The following is a 19,831-nucleotide window of genomic DNA, read 5'->3' as shown; positions in this document are numbered from 1 at the left end:
TGTAAATAGCAGCAAATTAGCAGAAGTTCCCGACAGTGAGAGCAGTTCCTCAGTGGAACAAGCTTCCTCAAGAGGTGGTGGGTTCTCTACTCCTTGGGAAGTTTTTAGGCAGAGGCTAGAATGGTGATCTGACAGAAATGCTGATTCTGTGAATTTAGGCAGATTGTGAGTGGGTGGAAAGAAGGGATTGTGTCTGAGCTTGGCTCTTGTGGCCATTTCCTGCAGTCTGCAGGGGGTTGGACTAGATGACCGTGGAGGTCCCTTCCCACTCTGTGATTCCATAATTCTATTCTAAATAAATGTAACGACCAAATCTGGGGGCATCTTTAGTACCAACAACATTTAATACTGGGTATGAGCAAAAAGGAAGTGACTGGGCATCCACCAACTGTTTTAGAAAGCCGACAGGACCAGATGGGGATTTTGCTCAGCAAGTTTTCTAATTGATCACTGGGGATTTTATGAGCATGGATTTTTAAAAGCATTGCTTTGGCTGCCATTTGTGTGTGGCTCCCAGGGCAGCTATTTTGGGGCTGTGCCCACCCCAGGGTGTCTGAATTCCAAAGTGGCCCCCGGGGGCTCAAAAGGTTGGGGAACCCCGGAACAGAGGGTAGAAACAGGGAAGCAATAGTGTCATGTATTGGGCCAACTGCCCCTTTAAGGCTTTGCAGACATTTCCCTTGTATTGAGACTATTTAAGTTGCGTGTGTGTTTATCAGTTGCTGGTTGTTAGGTGCCCCTGCGCGGTAATAAAGGGTTTGTGTCTCTCTCACTATTTAATAAATAGAATCTGTATAAGAAATTGGGGGAAAATAAGATTACAGAATTTAGAAAGCAATGCAGTCAAAGCCAGAGAATGCATGCAATAAATAGCCCCTTCAAACCGGAGTTGTAAACAATTCCTTTTTTTTTTTTGAAGGAATTTTTAAAGTGCTTAAAGCAGCGGTAGTCAAACTGCGGCATTCGCTGGCAGGGGCTCCTGGGAATTGTAGTCCATGGACATCTGGAGGGCCGCAGTTTGACTACCCCTGGCCTAAAGACTCCTATGCGCATGTGGGGTAATGCATTTTCAACGTGCTTTTGCAGCTGGCTTTTCCTGTGCGGAACAGAACAAGATCGTTCTAAAGTGCATGGAAAGTGCATTATCCATTATTGTGCAGAACAGACCTTTAAAATGGAATTTAGACAAAAATCAGGGTTGGCCATGACAGCTTAACAGAACCTCCATGTGCAGAGGCAGTGCACCCCTAGCGGTCCGCAGCGGGTTGAGAACCCCCTAAAAGTCAGACTCCCGTGCCGGTAGTTTTACCTTGGCTTTATACTGTAAACAACTCGGGGCAGCTCAGCTTCCCTCCTATTGGCCAAGGCCGCCGCCCATCAACACTCCGGGCCACCCCCTTCCCGCAGGAACCTCCCATTGGCCGAGAAAGAGAGAGTGGGCGGCTCCGTTCTCCGTTCCCCCCCCCCACTTTCTCCCGAACGTTCGGACTTCCGGATGCGGCGCTGGGGCCTCCCATTGGCTGAGCCCGTGCGCCGCTCGTCGTCTTGCCCTTTCGGCCCCGCCTTTTCGAACGTTCTTAGGCGCGGCGGCCGAAGGCGCGGCTCCCATTGGCTGAGCGGCCTCGCTTTCCCCTTTCATGTCCTTCCCTTTCGAATGTTGAGACGCCGGAGTTGGAAACGGAGCAGCGGATCCCGCAGGTCAGTTTCGCTCGGAAGCGGAGGGAATTCTTTTGCGTGCGCTAGTTGCGGATCTTCGAGGCCTGGGGATCCACGCTCCGTAAAGGGGACGTGGCATGGCGCTTGGGCGGCGCAGCTGGACTCCCGGCCCTGTGTCCTTTTTCCCCCGAGGGTAGCGGTGGGCTAGGTACATTTTTGGGCCCCCCTAGCGGGAAGATAAGGGCCGATCTGGCCGCGGGGAAAGGCCCAGGCCAGGAAAGAGATCCCGAAGTGATCAAGGCTTTGAGGGCATCTTCCCAAAGACCCGGCTGTTGACGCGTTGGGGGGGTTTCTGGGACTGGGGAATCCCGTCCCCGGTTCACTTGCGGAACTCCCGGCCACAAGCTGTACGGTCGGTTTGTGATTTAGGCAGCGTTTTAATACGCGAAGGAGCAGAGAGGTCCGCCAGGCAGGCCGGACCCTCCATGATTGGGATGCAAGTGATTGGGGGGGGGGTCACTAAGGGACCACCAGAAAGCAGACCTGTACCCCAGTTTGTGGGCCTCCGAAGGCCGACTGCTCAGCCGGCGTGGAAACGGGATGCTGGCCTGACCCGGACCGTATTTCCAGAGGAACTGAGATGGCTCAAGTGAAAATAGTATGTTTCCGGGCGGGTGGGGTATAAATGGAAGGAAACTCCATTTTTGTGCAAACACCGAGTTTAGCTTATTTTATTTATTATTTATTTTTATTTATTATATTTATATACCGCCCTCCCCGGGGGCTCAGGGCGGTTTACATAATAACACAAGAACAATACATGGAACAGTCTTAGAAAACATTTGGGTAACGGTGCAATAATAACTGATAATTGTAAACAATTATGGAACTCGCGACCACAGTGAGAAGTATGGCTTTCAAAAAGCGTTACACGGCCGGGCCTACCCATGAAGAAGAGTTGGTTCTTATATGCCGCTTTTCTCTACAAGGAGGAGTCTCAAAGCGGCTTCCAATCGCCTTCCCTTTCCTCTCCCCACAACAGACACCCTGTGAGAGAGGTGGGTCTGAGAGAGCCCTGAGATTACTGAAGAAGAAGAGTTGGTTCTTATATGTTGCTTTTCTCTACCCGAAGGAGTCTCAAAGCGGCTTCCAATCGCCTTCCCTTTCCTCTCCCCACAACAGACACCCTGTGAGAGAGGTGGGTCTGAGAGAACTGCTCTAACAGGACTGTGACTAGAATCATAGAATCCTAGACTTAGAAGGGACCTCCACGGTCATCTAGTCCAACCCCCTGCAGAATGCAGGAATCGCACAACTCCCTGCCCACCCCCCAGTCACTTTGTTCTGGGGGTCATGCGTTCCCCAGGGGTTGGAGCTTGAACAGTCCGCACGAGATGCTGCTTGCCATGTACCAGGGAGTCGTGGCCACCCTCTTCTCCACCAGGATGAGCTGGCGCAGGTTGTTGCTCTGACACTGTAGCCTTGGGGCACAGAGACCAGCTCCTTGAAGGTCTCTCAGGTCAACCTGAAATTCGAGATCCACTGATCATCGCTCCATGCAGACTGGACGAAGTTTCGGTGCTTCTCTTCTCCACCCGCATGGGTTTCGGAAAGCGCACTGGAGTGAGTGTGTACCACTGGTGCCCACCTTGCCCTTAGGGGAGTCTGGATGCAGGGGCAGTGCTGGGGACCCTTGAAGAAGGGCCAGTGCACTGACCCTTGGTGCCTTCTACGGAGGTCATGTGTGGTCTTCTGCCCGATGGTCACGAGGGTGGCAGAGATCAGGTTGATGATGGTGCTCACCTGAGCCAGCATGGCCATCACCCTGTGATCCTCCGTTTCCACAGACACCCGAAATGACCCCTCTCCAAGAACAAAGGGTGAGCTGCATGGAAGGTTCTTAAGGTAACTTGGGGTGCGCTCAGCCAATCTGCTGGCGTCGCTGGGTAGAAGACAGGTACTGAAACATGAATTGAGACCACCAAAAAAAAGAATCCGTAAGGGAAATCTAGGAGGATGTTTTATTGTTGCAGCAGATCCCTGTAGCAACGAAGAAGTTTCCTTAAAAAAAAATATTTTCTGGACTAGGGTGGGACGCTTGAGTCCCCAAAACGACCACTGAGAAGGGATTGGTGGCTTTTGTTGATTGACAACCCAAGGAGCGGGGGGGGGGAGAAATGTGCTGTTTACCGTCATGCTTTTCCAAGCAGGAGGCAATGTGCGTTTTCTGCCTCCGTGCGGAAATGGTCTCAGTTTCCCCTAAGAAAATGGAATCATTGTGATGGAGCTCCGGAACGGTGGGCAAAAACGACAAACCACGGAGAGGGAATTCACAACGCTCTGAAGGCCCATTTCAACTGTGGTCACCCCAGTGTGTGGTTTCTCGTTGATGGACCTGACAGAGCGGTTCCTCAGTGGAACAGGCTTCCTCGGGAGGTGGTGGGTTCTCCTTCGTTGGAGGTTTTTAACCAGAGGCTAGAGCAGGGGTAGTCAAACTGCGGCCCTCCAGATGTCCATGGACTACAATTCCCAGGAGCCCCCTGCCAGCGAATGCTCTCTAACCCCTGGGCTAGAGAGTCATCTGACAGAAATGCTGATTCTGTGAACTCAGGCAGATTGTAACTGGGTGGGCAGGAAGGGATGGGCCATTGTTTGTCTCTTGCATGCCCAGGGCATTACTGATTGCCACTATGGGATGGTAGGTGAATTCCCTCCAGGCCGGGCTGGATTCTGGAGATCTTTGGTGAGGGGATCACTGGGACATGAAATTTGGGGTCACTGTGGGTGGGCAGGTAGTTGTAAATTCCTGCATTGTGGAGAGGGTTGGACTAGATGACCCTGGAGGTCCCTTGCAATGCTATGATTCAAAGAGTTGGTTTTTATAGCCCAGCTTTCACTGCTCAAAGGAGTCTCAAAAGAGCTTACAGTCACCTTCCCTTTCCTCTCCCCACAACAGACACCGTGTGAGGGAGGTGTGGCTGAGAGAGCTCTGATAGGAATCCTCGGTCAGAACAGCACTATCAGGGCCGTGACTAGCCCAAGGTCACCCAGCCGGCTGCATGTGGAGGAGCACGAAATCAAACTGGGCTCACCAGTTAGAAGCTGCTGTGTTCAACCACTACACCAAGCTAGCTTCTTTGAGGTCCCATCCAACTCTATGATTCTACGATTCTCAGAATCACTGTAAAATAATAAATCATATAATTAAATAACATACCTTTATTTTGTTTATATTATTTTTTTATTTCAAGCATTACTGCTTTTCTTTCTGAATACATTTGGATCATCTGTTTATTTTTATTTTCTGTTTATATTTATTTATGCACGTATTTTTGAGTTTCTACGATTGTTTTTCCTTCTGACTAACGTTTGTTTATAAATAACCGTTTTGCTTTATAACGTGTATGTCTGATCTGGACATTTTTCCACGTGGGCATTTTTATGTGTGAGCAATTTTCTGCACGCACTTTTTTCTTGTATCAGTTTTCTTTTGTCCCCCCCCCCCCCGTGCTCAGTTTTTCACAGTCTGAGTAGTTCAGAAGTTGAATCAACCGCCTAAGAAGCTTGTGTACTAGATTTCTGTGTGCCCATTTTTCTTGTGTGCATTTTCTTGTAGTTTCCCCCCCCCCCTCGTACTCAATTTTTCAGAGTCTGAGTAGTTCAGCAGTGGAATGGGCTGCCTTAGGAGGTGGTGAGCTTTCCTTCACTGGTGGTCTTCAAGCAATGGCTAGACGGATCCTTATCCTGGATACTTGAGGCTGATCCTGCACTGAGCAGAGGGTGGGACTAGATGGCCTGGATGGCCCCTTCCCACTCTAGGATTCTGGGAGTCTAGTTCAGCTGTGGAATGGGCCGCCTAAGGAGGTGGTGGGCTCCCCCTCACTGGCAGTCTTCAGGTAGTGGCTGGACAGATCCTTATCCTGGATACTTGAGGCTGATCCTACATTGAGCAGGGGGTGGGACTAGATGGCCTGCATGGCCCTTCTAGCTCGAGGATTCTATGATTTCCCCCTGCCTTGGGTGGACTTAAGCATAGTTTTCCTTCTGTGCAAGGAACAGTTTGCATAAGTGTGCAGCTCAGTTGCGTTACGGAGCGGGAGTAAATAGGCGCAGGGCCAATTTAAATCCTGCCCCCTCCTCCTTGGGCTTGTGACGCTGAGCTGTGTGTGAGAATAGCCACACAGGGGATGGGAGCTTTGTCGGGAAATTACAGGCCTGTCTTTTTTTAAATGGCTCTCATTTCCACTTCCTCTTCACAGCTGCGACGGGGGCTCTGTGCAGCTGGCCCACGGAGATCAACCTGCTTTCGGGTGCATCCCAGCCGGCTGCAGAGCCATCTTTCAGAGGGCCTCGCCCCACCCCTGGAACGCTGCCCCACACCTTGGAGGTAAGACTCAGCCCAATCCAAAGAATCTCTGCTGACAAGTAACCCTGAATTCTGTTGGGCTGCCTCCCAAGGAGAATGTGGAAGCTTAAACCCGTTATTTGGGCCCTGGGGAAGGGGGGCAGCGCTTGTGTTTGTAAATTTGCCGGGAGGGTTCGTGGGTCCCCTCCCAAGTAGGAATGGAGGGAGGGGCAAGGCAGCCTTCCTGGCGCCTGGTTGGTGACTCATTTGCTGGTGACATTCGTTCCAAAATAGCTCCTGCGATCCGGGTCAGGGTTTTGTTCATCTGGAAGCTGCTCTGAGAAGGGGCAGGCTGAAGGAGTGATTTATCAGATTCAGATACCTTCATTGGCATATGACAAGAAATACATAAAGAAATGAGAAATAAAATTCCAGGCGAAGACATAGATTATAATGAAAGTGTCTTATGTCACGCAGCCAATCTGCATCAGAGATTGGTCCTTAAGATCGACAGGATTTTTGCAATGTCCACTATCCGTGAAGGCTTCAGGTTTCCCATCAAAAAACCCAGATAGTGATGGTACATCTGAAATTTGGGGCAGTTGAATAATGGGGGGGGGGGGAGTGTGTCCGGAACATCTGGCAACTTCTCTCATTTCGGGGAATTTGAAGGACAAATATTTAAACGTGCAAGGAGAAAAGCCCTTTTTGGGGGCTTATCATCTAAAACTTGTAGGTATAAGGGCATTGATTTGTAGGACCAGGGGATGTCCCAGTGACCAGGTGAACAGATCCTATAAGTTGATGTGCCAATCATTTCAATTTCCTGGTCTTCTGATCTTTTTGTAATCAACTTTAGGACTGTACACTCATCATAACTGACTAGAGCTAGTAGATCTAATCTTAAGCAACGGAGTTTGTGGGAAATTATTTCATTTAAGCCCTTAATAAGTAGGGATCTCCTAATAAATTAGAAGGTAAAGACAAAGGAGGAGGAGGGAAGTGGATTTTTAACCAGTATTTGAAAGTACGTAGTCAGGCTCTGGTTTCTAGAGTCTGTTGACCAAGTTCAGATAAGAGCATAAAGTTTGCAACACATTTTGGCACATAAAAAAGAGTGTTTTCTCGTGCCAACGGGAGGGGAGCAGAAATCTGTTTATCCTAGAACGTCCTGTTTCCCCTGCAGGGGATAGAATAAGATAAGGAGGCTACAAGGTAAGATCTTTCTAAAAATCAACAGGGCATTTGCAGAGGTGGCCCATCTCTGGATTGGGCCAAAGCGAATGTCTAAAGCGGAAACTGTGTTTTTGAGGGTAGCTCTCAGTTGGGACTTCCTATAGGGAAGGGGCATGCTAAAGAATTAGGGTTGCTAGCTCTGGGTTGGGAAGTCCCTGGGGATTTTGGTGATGGAGCTGGGAATGGCGGGATTTGGGATGGGGGGGAGCCTCAGATGGCCTGTGTGGCCCCTTCCAACTCTATAATTCTGTGATTCTATGATTCTAGATAGCAGATCCCTGGTTTGGATTCTGCTCTGATAGGTCAGTAGAACTCTCACTCTGATGTGACATCAGAACATCCCTTCCAAAACCGTTCGCATGGACATTGCCCTTGGATGGACACATCTTTTACCTATATTTGGTAGCAATTACAATACGAAGGAACAGTGATTATCCTGCCTAGAACATAATGGGCCTCTTTGTATTAGTGCTGCTGGATTGCATGAGACCAGCCTCCAGGTGGGGGAACATAATGTCTTTCTCTTTTTTTTTCCACCAAGAGTAAGCTTGGTGTAGTGGTTAGGAGGAGTGCGGACTTCTAATCTGGCGAGCCTGGTTTGATTCCCTGCTCCTCCACATGCAGCCAGCTGGGTGACCTTGGGCTCACCATGGCACTGATAAAGCTGTTCTGACCGAGCAGGAATATCAGGGCTCTCTCAGCCTTACCCACATCAAAGGGTGTCTGTTATGGGGAGAGGAAAGGGAAGGCGACTGTAAGCCTCTTTGAGACTCCTTCGGGTAGAGAAAAACGGCATAGAAGAATCAACTCTTCTTCTTCTTACATAAAGGTGAACCCAAATATATATTGGAAGTGAGGTCCCAGGTATCAAACCCTTGCTTGCAAATTCTTCATCAGTGATGTCCTTCAAACGAATTCCTTTAGTGTCTTTGTAAATTTCAAAAGCCTCCCAATAACCTGATTTAAGCTTTTCCTCATATTCCTATTAATATCACTTTATCTCTCGGCTCATCACCTCCTGGGAGATTACTGGTGGCAAACCACTACCATGATGGGATTCCCAATTTGAAAGCGAGTTTGATACCCGGGACCTCGCTTTGACATCCCGATATATATTTGGGTTCACCTTCACATAAGAATAAAAAGAGAAAAAGATAACATTTCTGCTATTGGACTCTTTATTGTACAGCGAATAGTTTGGATCTTTTTTCCTTCTATTTCAACTACTTATTGGTCCAGTGAATTTCTCCTGGAGCCTCAGGGTGGGGATCGGGGGATCTCCTAGAATGACAGCTTATCTCCAGACAACAAGATTCAGTTGTGCCCGATAACATGGCTGCTTGGGAGGGTAGGCTCCGGGGTTTTGTACCCCAATGAGGTCTCTGTCTTCCCCAGGCTCTACCCCCAAATCTCCAGGAGTTCCTCAACCTGGAACTGGCAACCCTACACCCCCATCCCTGGCCTGTGGCCAGGGTCACATGACAGGAAGAGGAGGAGCCAGAGTTATGGGCAGTAGAGGCTGCAGGAAGTTGACCAGAGAAACAAACCAACAATGTATTCTGGTACAACTTATTGGGACGGTTCCTCTAAATCAGCGGTAGTCAACCTGTGGTCCTCCAGATGTCCATGGACTACAATTCCCATGAGCCCCTGCCAGCGTTTGCTGGCAGGGGCTCGTGGAAATTGTAGTCCATGGACATCTGGAGGACCACAGGTTGACTACCCCTACTCTAAATGACAGCTGTGCATGGTTCCATCTGTGCCAACTGGTGCACCTCAGAATATCTTCCCTCCTTTCCCCTGCTCACTTTGGTTCCTACCTCCTTTTTGCCCTGCTTCCTTCCACAGGGTGAATTTGGCCGGATCTTGGTCTCTTGGTCTCTTGTCTCGCCGAAACAAATTTGGAAACAAAGTAGACGGCGATGGTGCGTGCCGCTTGAAGGTGCCCTCCGGTCGGCTGTGCCGTGGAGAAGAGGAAGAGGGCGGGCGGATAAGAAGCAGAGAGCAAGCCTCTCGGAATCATGGAGGAGCTGGGTTCGAAACCTCTCTCTGGAGCGATGGCTGAGCAAGGGGGACCGGAGCCCGAGCTGCTGGTTTGGCAGCCGTATACTCGGCTTGCAGCGGTCCGCTCCCCGGTTGGCTTGGAGGTGAAGCTGGGTTCGCTGGTGCTGCTGCTGTTGGTGACCCTCGTGTGCGGCTTCCTGCCTCTGTGGGTCTTCCGGCGTCCCGGGAGTGCAACCAGCTCGTCAGGTAAGCCGAGATCAGCCGCTCGCTCCTCCTTAACAGGGCCTGGTATTTTAAGAAGAAGAAGAAGAAGAAGAGTTGGTTCTTATATGCCGCTTTTCTCTATGCAGAGTCTCAAAGCGGCTTACAGTTGCATTCCCTTTCCTCTCCCCACAACAGATACCCTGTAAGGTGGGTGAGGCTGAGAGAGCCCTGAGATTACTGAAGGAGAAGAAGAGTTGGTTCTTATATACTGTTTTTCTCTACCTGAAGGAGTCTCAAAGTGGCTTACAGTCGCCTTCCCTTTCCTCTCCCCACAACAGACACCCTGTGAGGTGGGTGAGGCTGAGAGAGCCCTGAGATTACTGAAGAAGAAGAAGAGTTGGTTCTTATATGCTGCTTTTCTCTACCCGAAGGAGTCTCAAAGTGACTTACAGTCGCCTTCCCTTTCCTCTTCCCACAACAGACACCCTGTGAGGTGGGTAAGGCTGAGAGAGCCCTGAGATTACTGAAGAAGAAGAAGAGTTGGTTCTTATAGGCCGCTTTTCTCTACCTGAAGGAGTCTCAAAGCGGCTTACAGTCGCCTTCCCTTTCCTCTCCCCACAACAGACACCCTGTGAGGTGGGTGAGGCTGAGAGAGCCCTGAGATTACTGAAGAAGAAGAAGAGTTGGTTCTTATATGCTGCTTTTCTCTACCCGAAGGAGTCTCAAAGTGACTTACAGTCGCCTTCCCTTTCCTCTCCCCACAACAGACACCCTGTGAGGTGGGTGAGGCTGAGAGAGCCCTGAGATTACTGAAGAAGAAGAAGAGTTGGTTCTTATAGGCCGCTTTTCTCTACCCGAAGGAGTCTCAAAGTGGCTTATAGTCACCTTCCCTTTCCTCTCCCCACAACAGACACCCTGTGAGGTGGGTGAGGCTGAGAGAGCCCTGAGATTACTGAAGAAGAAGAAGAGTTGGTTCTTATATGCTGCTTTTCTCTACCCGAAGGAGTCTCAAAGTGACTTACAGTCGCCTTCCCTTTCCTCTCCCCACAACAGACACCCTGTGAGGTGGGTGAGGCTGAGAGAGCCCTGAGATTACTGAAGAAGAAGAAGAGTTGGTTCTTATAGGCCGCTTTTCTCTACCCGAAGGAGTCTCAAAGTGGCTTACAGTCACCTTCCCTTTCCTCTCCCCACAACAGACACCCTGTGAGGTGGGTGAGGCTGAGAGAGCGCTGATATCACTGCCCGGTCAGAGCAGCTTTATCAGTGCTGTGACTAGCCCAAGGTCACCCAGCTGGCTGCATGTGGGGGAGTGCAGAACAGAATCTGGCTTGCCAGATTAGAAGTCCACACTCCTAACCACTACAGCAAACCGACAAGCAGCATGAAGAATCCAGCCAAGACAGAGGTCCTCTGAACAGGCTTGTGCATAGAAGGGCAGGTGATGCAGCTCCCTTTATTTGATGGGGTACAATTCTCCCTGGTACCTACCGTCAAAGGATTGGGCATGATTTCCTTAACAAAGGGGGCCGAAGTCACAAAGTTATTTTTCCTTCTGTGCCTGGCGAAGCAGCTTGCACTGTACCTCTCAGAGCCGGGCCTAGCTAACATGATCCATGCAACGGTCACTAGAGTTGACTTCTGCAATTCGCTCTATGCAGGGCTGCCCTTGAGTCTCCTCCAGAAACTGCAACTGGTTCAAAATACATAGGCCTGAGTCCTGAGAAGCAGTGGTCCCCAACCTTTTTATCACCCGGAACCAGTCAACTTGACAATTTTACTGAGGCCCAGGGGGGGGTAGTCTTTTGCCGAGGGATGTTGCCACCGCATGAGCCCCTGCTCCACTTGCTTTCCGGCCGATGCCGCTGACTTCCCGCCACCCACTGGGGGGCGCTGCCAGCAGCAGCTGCACAGTGCCACGCCGAGGGGGAGCCCCAGCCATGGTGACCGCTGGAGACCACCAAATGGGAGCTGGTGACAGAGTGGCAGGGCAGCCCCCGAGGCAGCAGCCGAGAACGAGGAGGAGCCGCGGCCCGATACAGACTGATCTATGGACCAGTACCAGTTTCCGGACCAGGGGTTGGGGACCACGAAGGACTCAGTATGGAGCACATATAACATCGGTGCTCGTTCAGCTGCATTGACTCCAGATTTGGGACCAAATCAGGTTCAAGGTGCTGGTTGTAACTTTTAAAGCCCTAAACGGTTTGAGACCAGCATATCTGCGGTGCCACCTTTCCCCAAGAGCACTGAGATCCTCTGGACAACATGTGCTCAGGGTCCCCGGCTTGAAAGAGGTGAGGTTGGCCTCAACCTGGGCCAGGGCCTTTTCAGCCCTGGACCCTGTCTGGTGGGAGGAACTCCCAGAAGAGATCAGAGCCCTGTGGCACCTAAACCAGTTCCACAGGGCCTGTAAAATGGAGCTATACCTCCGAGCTTAAGGTGGAGGACAGAAATAACATCTACGCTAGAAGGCTGGCCTCACCGCTAGGAGAGGGAGGGAGAAGGAACGCAGAAGATCGACTCCTTCCAAAAACCTCCCCCGTTTGGGATTCTAGTTCGGGGTGCAAATTACAGAAAATTAAAAAATTGTAATAATGTTTATTTTTTAAATTTTACTCTTTGTATTGAGCACGGGAAGGGCGAGATATAAATATAAATGTTTTATTGTTATTGTCAAGTATTTAAAAGCCTGCCATGTAGAGGATGGTGCAGAGTTGTTCTCTCCTGTCCCGGAGGGACGGACCAGAACCAATGGGATGAAATTAATTCAAAAGAAATTCCGTCTCAACATCCGGAAGAAGTTCCTGACAGTTCGAGCGCTTCCTCAGTAGAACAGGCTTCCTCGGGAGGTGGTGGGTTCTCTATCTTTGGAGATTTCTAAACAGAGGCTGGAGAGCCATCTGACGGAGAGGCTGATTCTGGGAAGGTTCAAGGGGGTGGCAGGTGACAGTGGATGAGCGATAGGGTTGTGAGTGTCCTGCATAGTACAGGGGGTTGGACTAGATGACCCAGGAGGTCCCTTCCAACTCTATGATTCTATGTTATTGTTATTGAAAGGAAAGGTGGGGTGCAGGTGTTTTAATAAATACACTTTGCTCTGTGGCTGGCCAAGGGTAGAATCCCTCCGCCTTCTCCTGCTCAACACTTTCTTTCTCTTCTGACAGCGACTCGGAAGAGAGCCATCAGCCTGGTGAGCTGTTTTGCCGGTGGGATCTTCCTGGCGACTTGTCTCCTGGACTTGATTCCCGATTACCTCAGCAGTATCAATGAGGCCTTGGCCAATTTGGGAATCACGGTGAGAGAGGGGGACGACGACGGGAAGTTGGCACTTCTGGCCTTTGGGGAGGATGACACGCCGTCATCTCAGCACAGGAGACCAGCCAGTTCTACCGAGGGGAGGGGGGAGAATAAAAACCACATGGCATGCAACCCTAGAAGTATTGAAGACTTTCATGTTACCATTCTAAATCAGGTGTTATTTGTTGTTGACCTGATTTTGAGTAAAGGGATGGGAGGTTCATACAGTGAATTTCCTTCTGTTAATGGCGTCTCTGAAGTGCTATGGTCATCTCAATCAATGCTGCTCCCCCCCCCCCTTGGGTGTGATTTTCCTCGGACTTCTTTTGAAAAATGTTGACTGCTATAGCACTAAACCAATATAGCATTTCAGGGCTATAGTGACACCATTGAGATGCCTGGACTCCATTAATTTAATGCCACCAATGCCGCTATAGTGCTATAGTGGTTTAGCACTATAGCTCTGAAGGGCTATATTGGTTTAACTCTATAGTACTGTAGCTCTGAAGGGTTATATTCGTTTAGTGCTATAGTGCTGTAACTCTGCAGGGCTATATTCGTTTAGAAGAAGAAGAGTTGGTTCTTATATGCCGCTTTTCCCTACCTGAAGGAGGCTCAAAGCGGCTTACAGTCGCCTTCCCTTTCCTCTCCCCACAACAGACACCCTGTGAGGGAGGTGAGGCTGAGAGAGCCCTGGGATTACTGAAGAAGAAGAAGAAGAAGAAGAAGAAGAAGAAGAAGAGTTGGTTCTTATATGCCGCTTTTCCCTACCTGAAGGAGGCTCAAAGTGGCTTCCAATCGCCTTCCTTTCCCTCTCCCCACAACAGACACCATGTGAGGTGGGTGAGGCTGAGAGAGCCCTGATATCACTGCCCGGTCAGAACTGTTTCATCAGTGCCATGGCAAGCCCAAGGTCACCCAGCTGGCTGCATGTGGGGGAGTGCAGAATCGAACTTGGCATGCCAGATTAGAAGTCCGCACTCCTAACCACTACACCAAACTGGCTCTCTAGCGCTATAGCTCTGAAGGGATATATTGGTTTAGTGCTCGTGCTCTGAAGGGCTATATTGGTTTATCACTATAGCTCTGAAGGGCTATTTTAGTTTAGCGCTGTAGCTCTGAAGGGCTATATTGACTTAGCGCTATAGCTGAAGGGCTATATTGGTTCAATGCTATAGCTCTGGAGGGCTATATTGGCTTGGCGCTATAGCTCTCAACTTAGTATGTTAAAAAAAAGTCCGCAGAAGACCACATAGCAAAAGAGGCAGGGGGAGCAGGATTGTCAGAAGCGCTATGGCCATTGTAAACAGCATACCACAGCAATTCAGAACTGCAACGAAGGGGTATAAAACAGAAGAAAGCAGTTTCCCTCAAAAGCGGCCCAGCACAAGTGGGTTTCTACGAACAGGTAAATAAATCCCGCTGGCAGCAGGTTGCTAAAATCAATCTGTCTGAAACGACGGAAGAAATCCAGGAGCAACCAGTTACTGAAATGGAATTAACACAAGGGCAGTTGCGGTGGTGCTGTCGCGTCACATTTCTTTGCATAATGGCATTCCAGAGGTGGTTTTGCCATTGCCGGCCTCTGCATAACAACCCTGGGCTTCCTTGGTGGTCTCTCGTCCAAATAGTGGCCAGGGCTGATCTTGCTTAGCTTCTGAGATTGCTCTGTTTAAACCAGGGGTAGTCAACCTGCGGTCCTCCAGATGTCCATGGACTACAATTCCCATGAGCCCCTGCCAGCGTTTGCTGGCAGGGGCTCATGGGAATTGTAGTCCTTGGACATCTGGAGGACCACAGGTTGACTACCCCTGATCGATTGACTGGCTGGTTCCTGAATCTTACTTCTGCACCCTCTTCTCAGAGGGGGCAGGGCATCACTCCTGGGGTTCCCCGAAGCTTTAAAAATATTTCAGGGGTTCCTTCACAGTCCGAAGTTTGACAAAAGTCTGCCCTAGATCGAAATGTTGCGAATGCAGGATTTGTGGAGAACTTTCTGCCGAGTCCCCGTCTCCTGAGTCTCCTCTTCCTTCTTTCCTGCAGCTCCTCTTCCCCCTCCAGGAGTTCATCTTGGCCATGGGCTTCTTCCTGGTCCTCGTCATGGAGCAGATCGTCCTGGCCTACAAGGATCCGTCGGGCACCCTGGAGGAGACGCAAGCCCTGCTGGGCTCCCCTCCGCAGAACGCCGCCGTCCAGGAGCGGGGCTGGCCAGACGGGCCCCTGCCCCGGCAGCTGCCCCGGGACGGCCCTCTCCGGGAGCGCCCCCACGTCCACGTGGATTTCAACGCCCACTCGGCCATCCGCTGCTTCGTCCTGCTGCTGGGCCTCTCCCTCCACTCGATCTTCGAGGGGCTGGCCGTGGGGCTGCAGGAAGGGAGCGCCCAGGCCCTGGAGATCTGCCTGGCCCTGCTGATCCACAAGGGGGCCATCGCCTTCAGCCTCAGCTTCAAGCTGCTGCAGAGCCGCCTGCGTGTCCGGGCCGTGGCGGGGTGCCTGATTCTCTTCTCCATCATGTCCCCCCTGGGCATCGGGCTGGGCGTGGCCCTGACGGAGTCGCCCGTGGCCGTGCTGCACGGTCTCTCCCGCAGCGTGCTGGAAGGGCTGGCGGCCGGCACCTTCGTCTACATCACCTTCTTGGAGATCCTTCCCCACGAGCTCAGCTCCTCCGAGCAGCGGATCCTCAAGGTCATCGTCCTCCTGGCTGGCTTTGCGCTCGTGACCAGCATCCTGTTTATTAAGATCTGAGGACCGCAGCAGGGACGGAAGGAGCGTTCCCACCTGTTCGGGAAACAGAGCAGAATGGACTAGAAGCATAAACCACTCGCCGTTCCAGTTTTTCCTCTCTGGTGGGGATTCAGTCCTTCCAAGGGTTCCCCTGCCTCCTTGAAGAAGAGGAGTTGGCTCTTAGACCCGGCTTTTCTCTCCCCGAAGGAGTCTCAAAGCAGCCTACGATTGCCTCTACCCTCTCTTCCCCCACAACAGACTCCCTGTGAGGGAGGTGGTGCTGAGAGAGCTCTGGGAGAACTGCTCTGTGGGAACAGTTCTAACAGGACTGTGACTGGCCCACATTTCACCCGAGCTGGAGGAGTGGGGAATTAAACTGTGCTCTCCAGATTAGGAGCCTCTGCTCTTAACCACTGCACGGCGCTGGCTTGGTTGCTGTTTCCCCCGAGAATCCCTAAACTACTTAACCAGGAGCAAAAACTTGGAGTGAACTTTTCCTTTGCTTCCCTTGGGAGGCTGCGTAGAAACAGTTATCCTCAAAACAACCGGACGTGAACGTTTTAGATCTGCTGTTGAATAGTGCCAACAAGTCCCTCATTTCAAAAGTCTAGTTGATCTCTGAATTGACCGTGCCATGTGATCTCACAACTTGACAAAGCTGGTGCGTGTAGTATTCTGCCTGATTTTACCCAAGGTTCAGATTTGGAACGTGAGAAAAGAGCTGGTTTTATGTATCCCACTTGCTGCTCCCTGAAGGAGTCTCCAAGCAGCTGTTAATCGCCTTCCCTTTCTCTCCCCACAACAGACACCCTGTGAGGCAAGGTGAGGCTGAGAGAGCTCTGAGAGAACTGGGGTTGGCCCAAGGTCACCCAGCTGGCTGTAGGCAGAGGAGGAGTGGGGACGGGGCCAGATTAGAGGCCACGGCTCTTAACCACTACCCCAAGCTGGCTCTCAGGACATTTTGGGACCTCGTTGTGTGTGTGTGTCGGTTTTCCCCCTCAGGGGTTTTTCTTGTGTGAGGAGGAAAGGGGAAATTCGAAGGGTTTTTCCCCAGCTTCAAGACGCGATTTGCTAGTGCCAAAACTTTGGAGCTGTTCCCACGTCTGTCTCCAGTTCTTTGCCTTAACCTCGTGGGTGCCTTGAATATTTCTGTTTTTTAAAGCGTTCAGAATCCTTAAAGTGTGAGAGTGGTGAAATGAGCGAAACCCTTTTCTAAAGACTCTCTGGTTAGAAGTATTTCCGGGTCAGGGATCTTCCACCAGCTTAGTGGTTAGACATCCGTGGGGAAGGCCTCTGCCCCTTTCAGTATTACGTGCCAAAGTGCTCTCTCTCTCTCTCTGGGCCCTGATCCGGCTTTACTCAAGTTTCTGTGACGTTCCAGATTGCGTGTGCTCTCATGACCCACGATGGCTTCTAAACCAACAGAATTTCATGCCTCAGAAAACCCAATTTCGCACACTGTGAATTGGTAACACCTGTGGCTTGTGAAGATTCTGTTATTGACAACACAGAGAAAATCACTCCTTTGTTCTTTGAAGCTGTGCTGGAGAAAATGCATCTGATTTTTAATATTTTTTTCGTTAATATGGAGCTCTGTCATTCCGAACAGAAGTAATTTTGAGCAGGGTTAACACACCAGCACAGAGGTTCCCAATATTTCTGAGCCGGGGGAGGGGACCTTTGGAATTCTGACATAGCGGCCGCAGCCACAAAATGGATGCCAGAGGAGGCGGAGCCAGCCACAAAGGAACCTCTGAAGATTATTTGCCGTTACACCAGGACGATTCTTATGCTGTGGTGGCCACTGCTGTCAAAGCAAAGATTGCACACCCCATCAGATTTCCAGTGGTGAATCAGAAGCTTCGTTGTGCAAAAGGGCCACCCATTCCCCGCCCACTTTTATAAAACACTTATTAGGCACCAGGAAAAATGGTAACATGCACTGTGTGGTGTCCATGGGTGATCCCTGCATTAATACTTGGGGTAGAATCAGAAACCTGATCTCACAAGCCATTTGTTGGTCAAATGAAATGTAACCGTGGTTGGTACTAACTACGGTTAAAGACGCCAGGCATATCTACACTCAAACGGAAGGCCTTGCATGCTTGAAGTCGTGGGTTAGAGCACTGAGTGTTTTCCATGGTTATTGCAGCAAACCGTGGTTAAATGTTGAGCTTCCAACCACTCATTGGATCAAGTGGCAATTTCAGCTGTGTTCTGGCTGGAAAGGGGTGTAGACCTGTGTCAATTGCAGAGCCCTTTGTTGTCTTCAGCCTAGGTTGACACTAACCATGGCTTGTCATGCTAACTCTGGTTAAGATTTCAAGCTGTGCCGTGGTTTTGACTGTGTGTGGCTTCGTTCTGTGGTTTGCCATGCTAACCCTGGTTAAGATTTCAAGCTATGCCGTGGTTTTCACTGTCTTCGTTCTGTGATTTGCTGTGCTAACCCTGGTTAAAGTCCATGGTTTTCACTGCCTGAATCTTTCCCGCTGGAGAGTCTATGAGCCTGCCTGTTTTCTTGCAAGCAAAGCAGCAGGATGCAGAGTAATCTGCTTGATGGTGGTTTGGCAAAGCATTGACATCGAACACAGCAAACCATGGATTGCAAGCTAAACCACGGTTTTACATCCTAGCTTGCAGCCAACCCTTAGCCACAGTTCAAATATTCGTTTGCAGCACCTTTATCCCAGAGCATAGGATCATGGATTTATCCTATGATCCTTCCTTCAAGGAACACACAACAGTGTAAACTGTTCCCTCCACCATTTTATTGTCACAACAACCCTGCGGGGTTGGTCCGGCTGCCAATATGCCATCTCTAGAGCCTTTAGCATTTCCAGCCCTCATGACGAATGGTTAACCAGCAGTTTCTGGTGTGTGCCTGAATTTCCTTTGGTTTAAGCTTGCCTTGATTTCAACAGTAGATATTCCAAAACTTCAGAGTTACCCTGGCTTGGGGAAATCAGCTCCTGATAAAGCCGTTATACCCTATTTTTAGACAAGGAATAGGCCTTCCTCGGCCTAAACTACAATATTTTTTTCACTGAAAACTGAGATCACCCCCCGTTTTCATGCTGGGCATTTTCCTTGCATTTTGAGTTGTTTGAATCTACGTCTACCTGCATTTTTTTCTTTAATCTGTTTTCTTTTTTGTATGTGGGGGGGGGGGTTGTTTTTTGGGGGGTGGTATTTTGCTGTTGACATTTGCCGTACAAGGGAATATTAATATTTGTATACCTTGGGAATAGCTTTTATTGGGAGAGTTGCTAGAACTGCATTTCTTATCCAGGCATGACTGTAGGGCAGCTTTTATTAGCGTTATTGTTACTCAATAAACTCGATATTGTCTTCTAAGCGGATAATCGTCAAAGAACCATCTTCCAGCGCTCGAGTAGAGCTCCTCTTGGCCTGTTACGTTCCCACTGTGTCTGCCTGTATCCCATAAGAATAAGTTCATTTTAGCAATTGACTCTTCTGGTCTGTGGGCCTCCCCCTCCTCCCTGGATTCTTGCTGGGGGTTTCAAACAGGTTCTGCACTTGCCAGAAGAGGGGAGGGCGAGTAGAAGAAAAGCTATTTTTGGTATCCTTCCATTTACCAACCCAAGGAGTCCCCAAGCGGTTTACAAACGCCTTTCCCTTCCTCTCCGCACAGCAGACACCCCGCGAGGCAGGTGGGGCTGAGAGAGCTCTGACAGAACTGCTCTCTGAGAACAGCTCTAAGAGAACCGTGACTGACCCAAGGTCTCCCAAGCTGGCTGAACGTGGAGGAGGAGTGGGGAATCGAATCTGGCTCTCCAGATTCCAGGCCGCCGCTCTTAACCACGACGGCCACACTGGGTCTAAACTCCCCGCTTCTTTCAAAAGACCCTTCAAAAAACTCCGGGGTCCACCACAACAACTGAGTTGATCTTCAGTGTGATGAGACGGATTCAGAGCTACTTTGCACAACTCTGGCATTCCGCAGGGGCCTGCGTGGAACTTCCATTTGCAGCTCAAATTTGTTTCTGTGCAGTGGTTTTTATTCAGGGCGTTGTGCTTTAAAAAAGGGTGTTTGGGCTGCAGAATAACGTTCTTTGTGTGAAGTGCAGGAGTTGGGAGTTGTGCCCATTCGTATCGTGGCGTGCCAAAAGCGGATTAACGAGATGAACCAAATAAAAAGGCTTGCGCAGCAATTTGGCGTGGGTTCGTTTGTGGCCTCCTGTGGCTCTCTGCCACCTGGAAATTCATTCCGTCTGTGTGTGATTTCACAGTCTCGTGATGCGGCGGTTCCAGATCCTTTTCGATACGGACCCACAAGTCTCAATTTACCTGGGGAGGGGAACCAGTCCAGGTCTGACACAAGCTTTTGGGCGCCCTAGGCAAACT

The 19,831-nt window shown here is 50.2% G+C and overlaps 1 protein-coding gene across 1 annotated transcript; it reads left to right on the top strand.

The window, feature by feature from the left end:
- Positions 1-1,538: 1,538 nt before the first annotated feature.
- On the top strand, positions 1,539-19,638 carry SLC39A1 (solute carrier family 39 member 1). Its single transcript, XM_077321368.1, has 5 exons — positions 1,539-1,698; positions 5,916-6,043; positions 9,086-9,487; positions 12,610-12,740; positions 14,786-19,638. The coding sequence occupies exons 3-5, from the start codon at positions 9,259-9,261 to the stop codon at positions 15,485-15,487; spliced, it is 1,062 nt and encodes a 353-aa protein (XP_077177483.1). The 5' UTR covers positions 1,539-1,698; positions 5,916-6,043; positions 9,086-9,258; the 3' UTR covers positions 15,488-19,638.
- The last annotated feature ends 193 nt before the right edge of the window (positions 19,639-19,831 follow it).

The sequence above is a fragment of the Paroedura picta genome, chromosome 1 (genome assembly GCF_049243985.1).
Source record: "Paroedura picta isolate Pp20150507F chromosome 1, Ppicta_v3.0, whole genome shotgun sequence".
NCBI classification, from domain to species: domain Eukaryota; kingdom Metazoa; phylum Chordata; class Lepidosauria; order Squamata; family Gekkonidae; genus Paroedura; species Paroedura picta.
The sequence above is the reverse complement of the archived record's forward strand: the minus strand, read 5'-3'. Positions and strand labels throughout refer to the sequence as shown.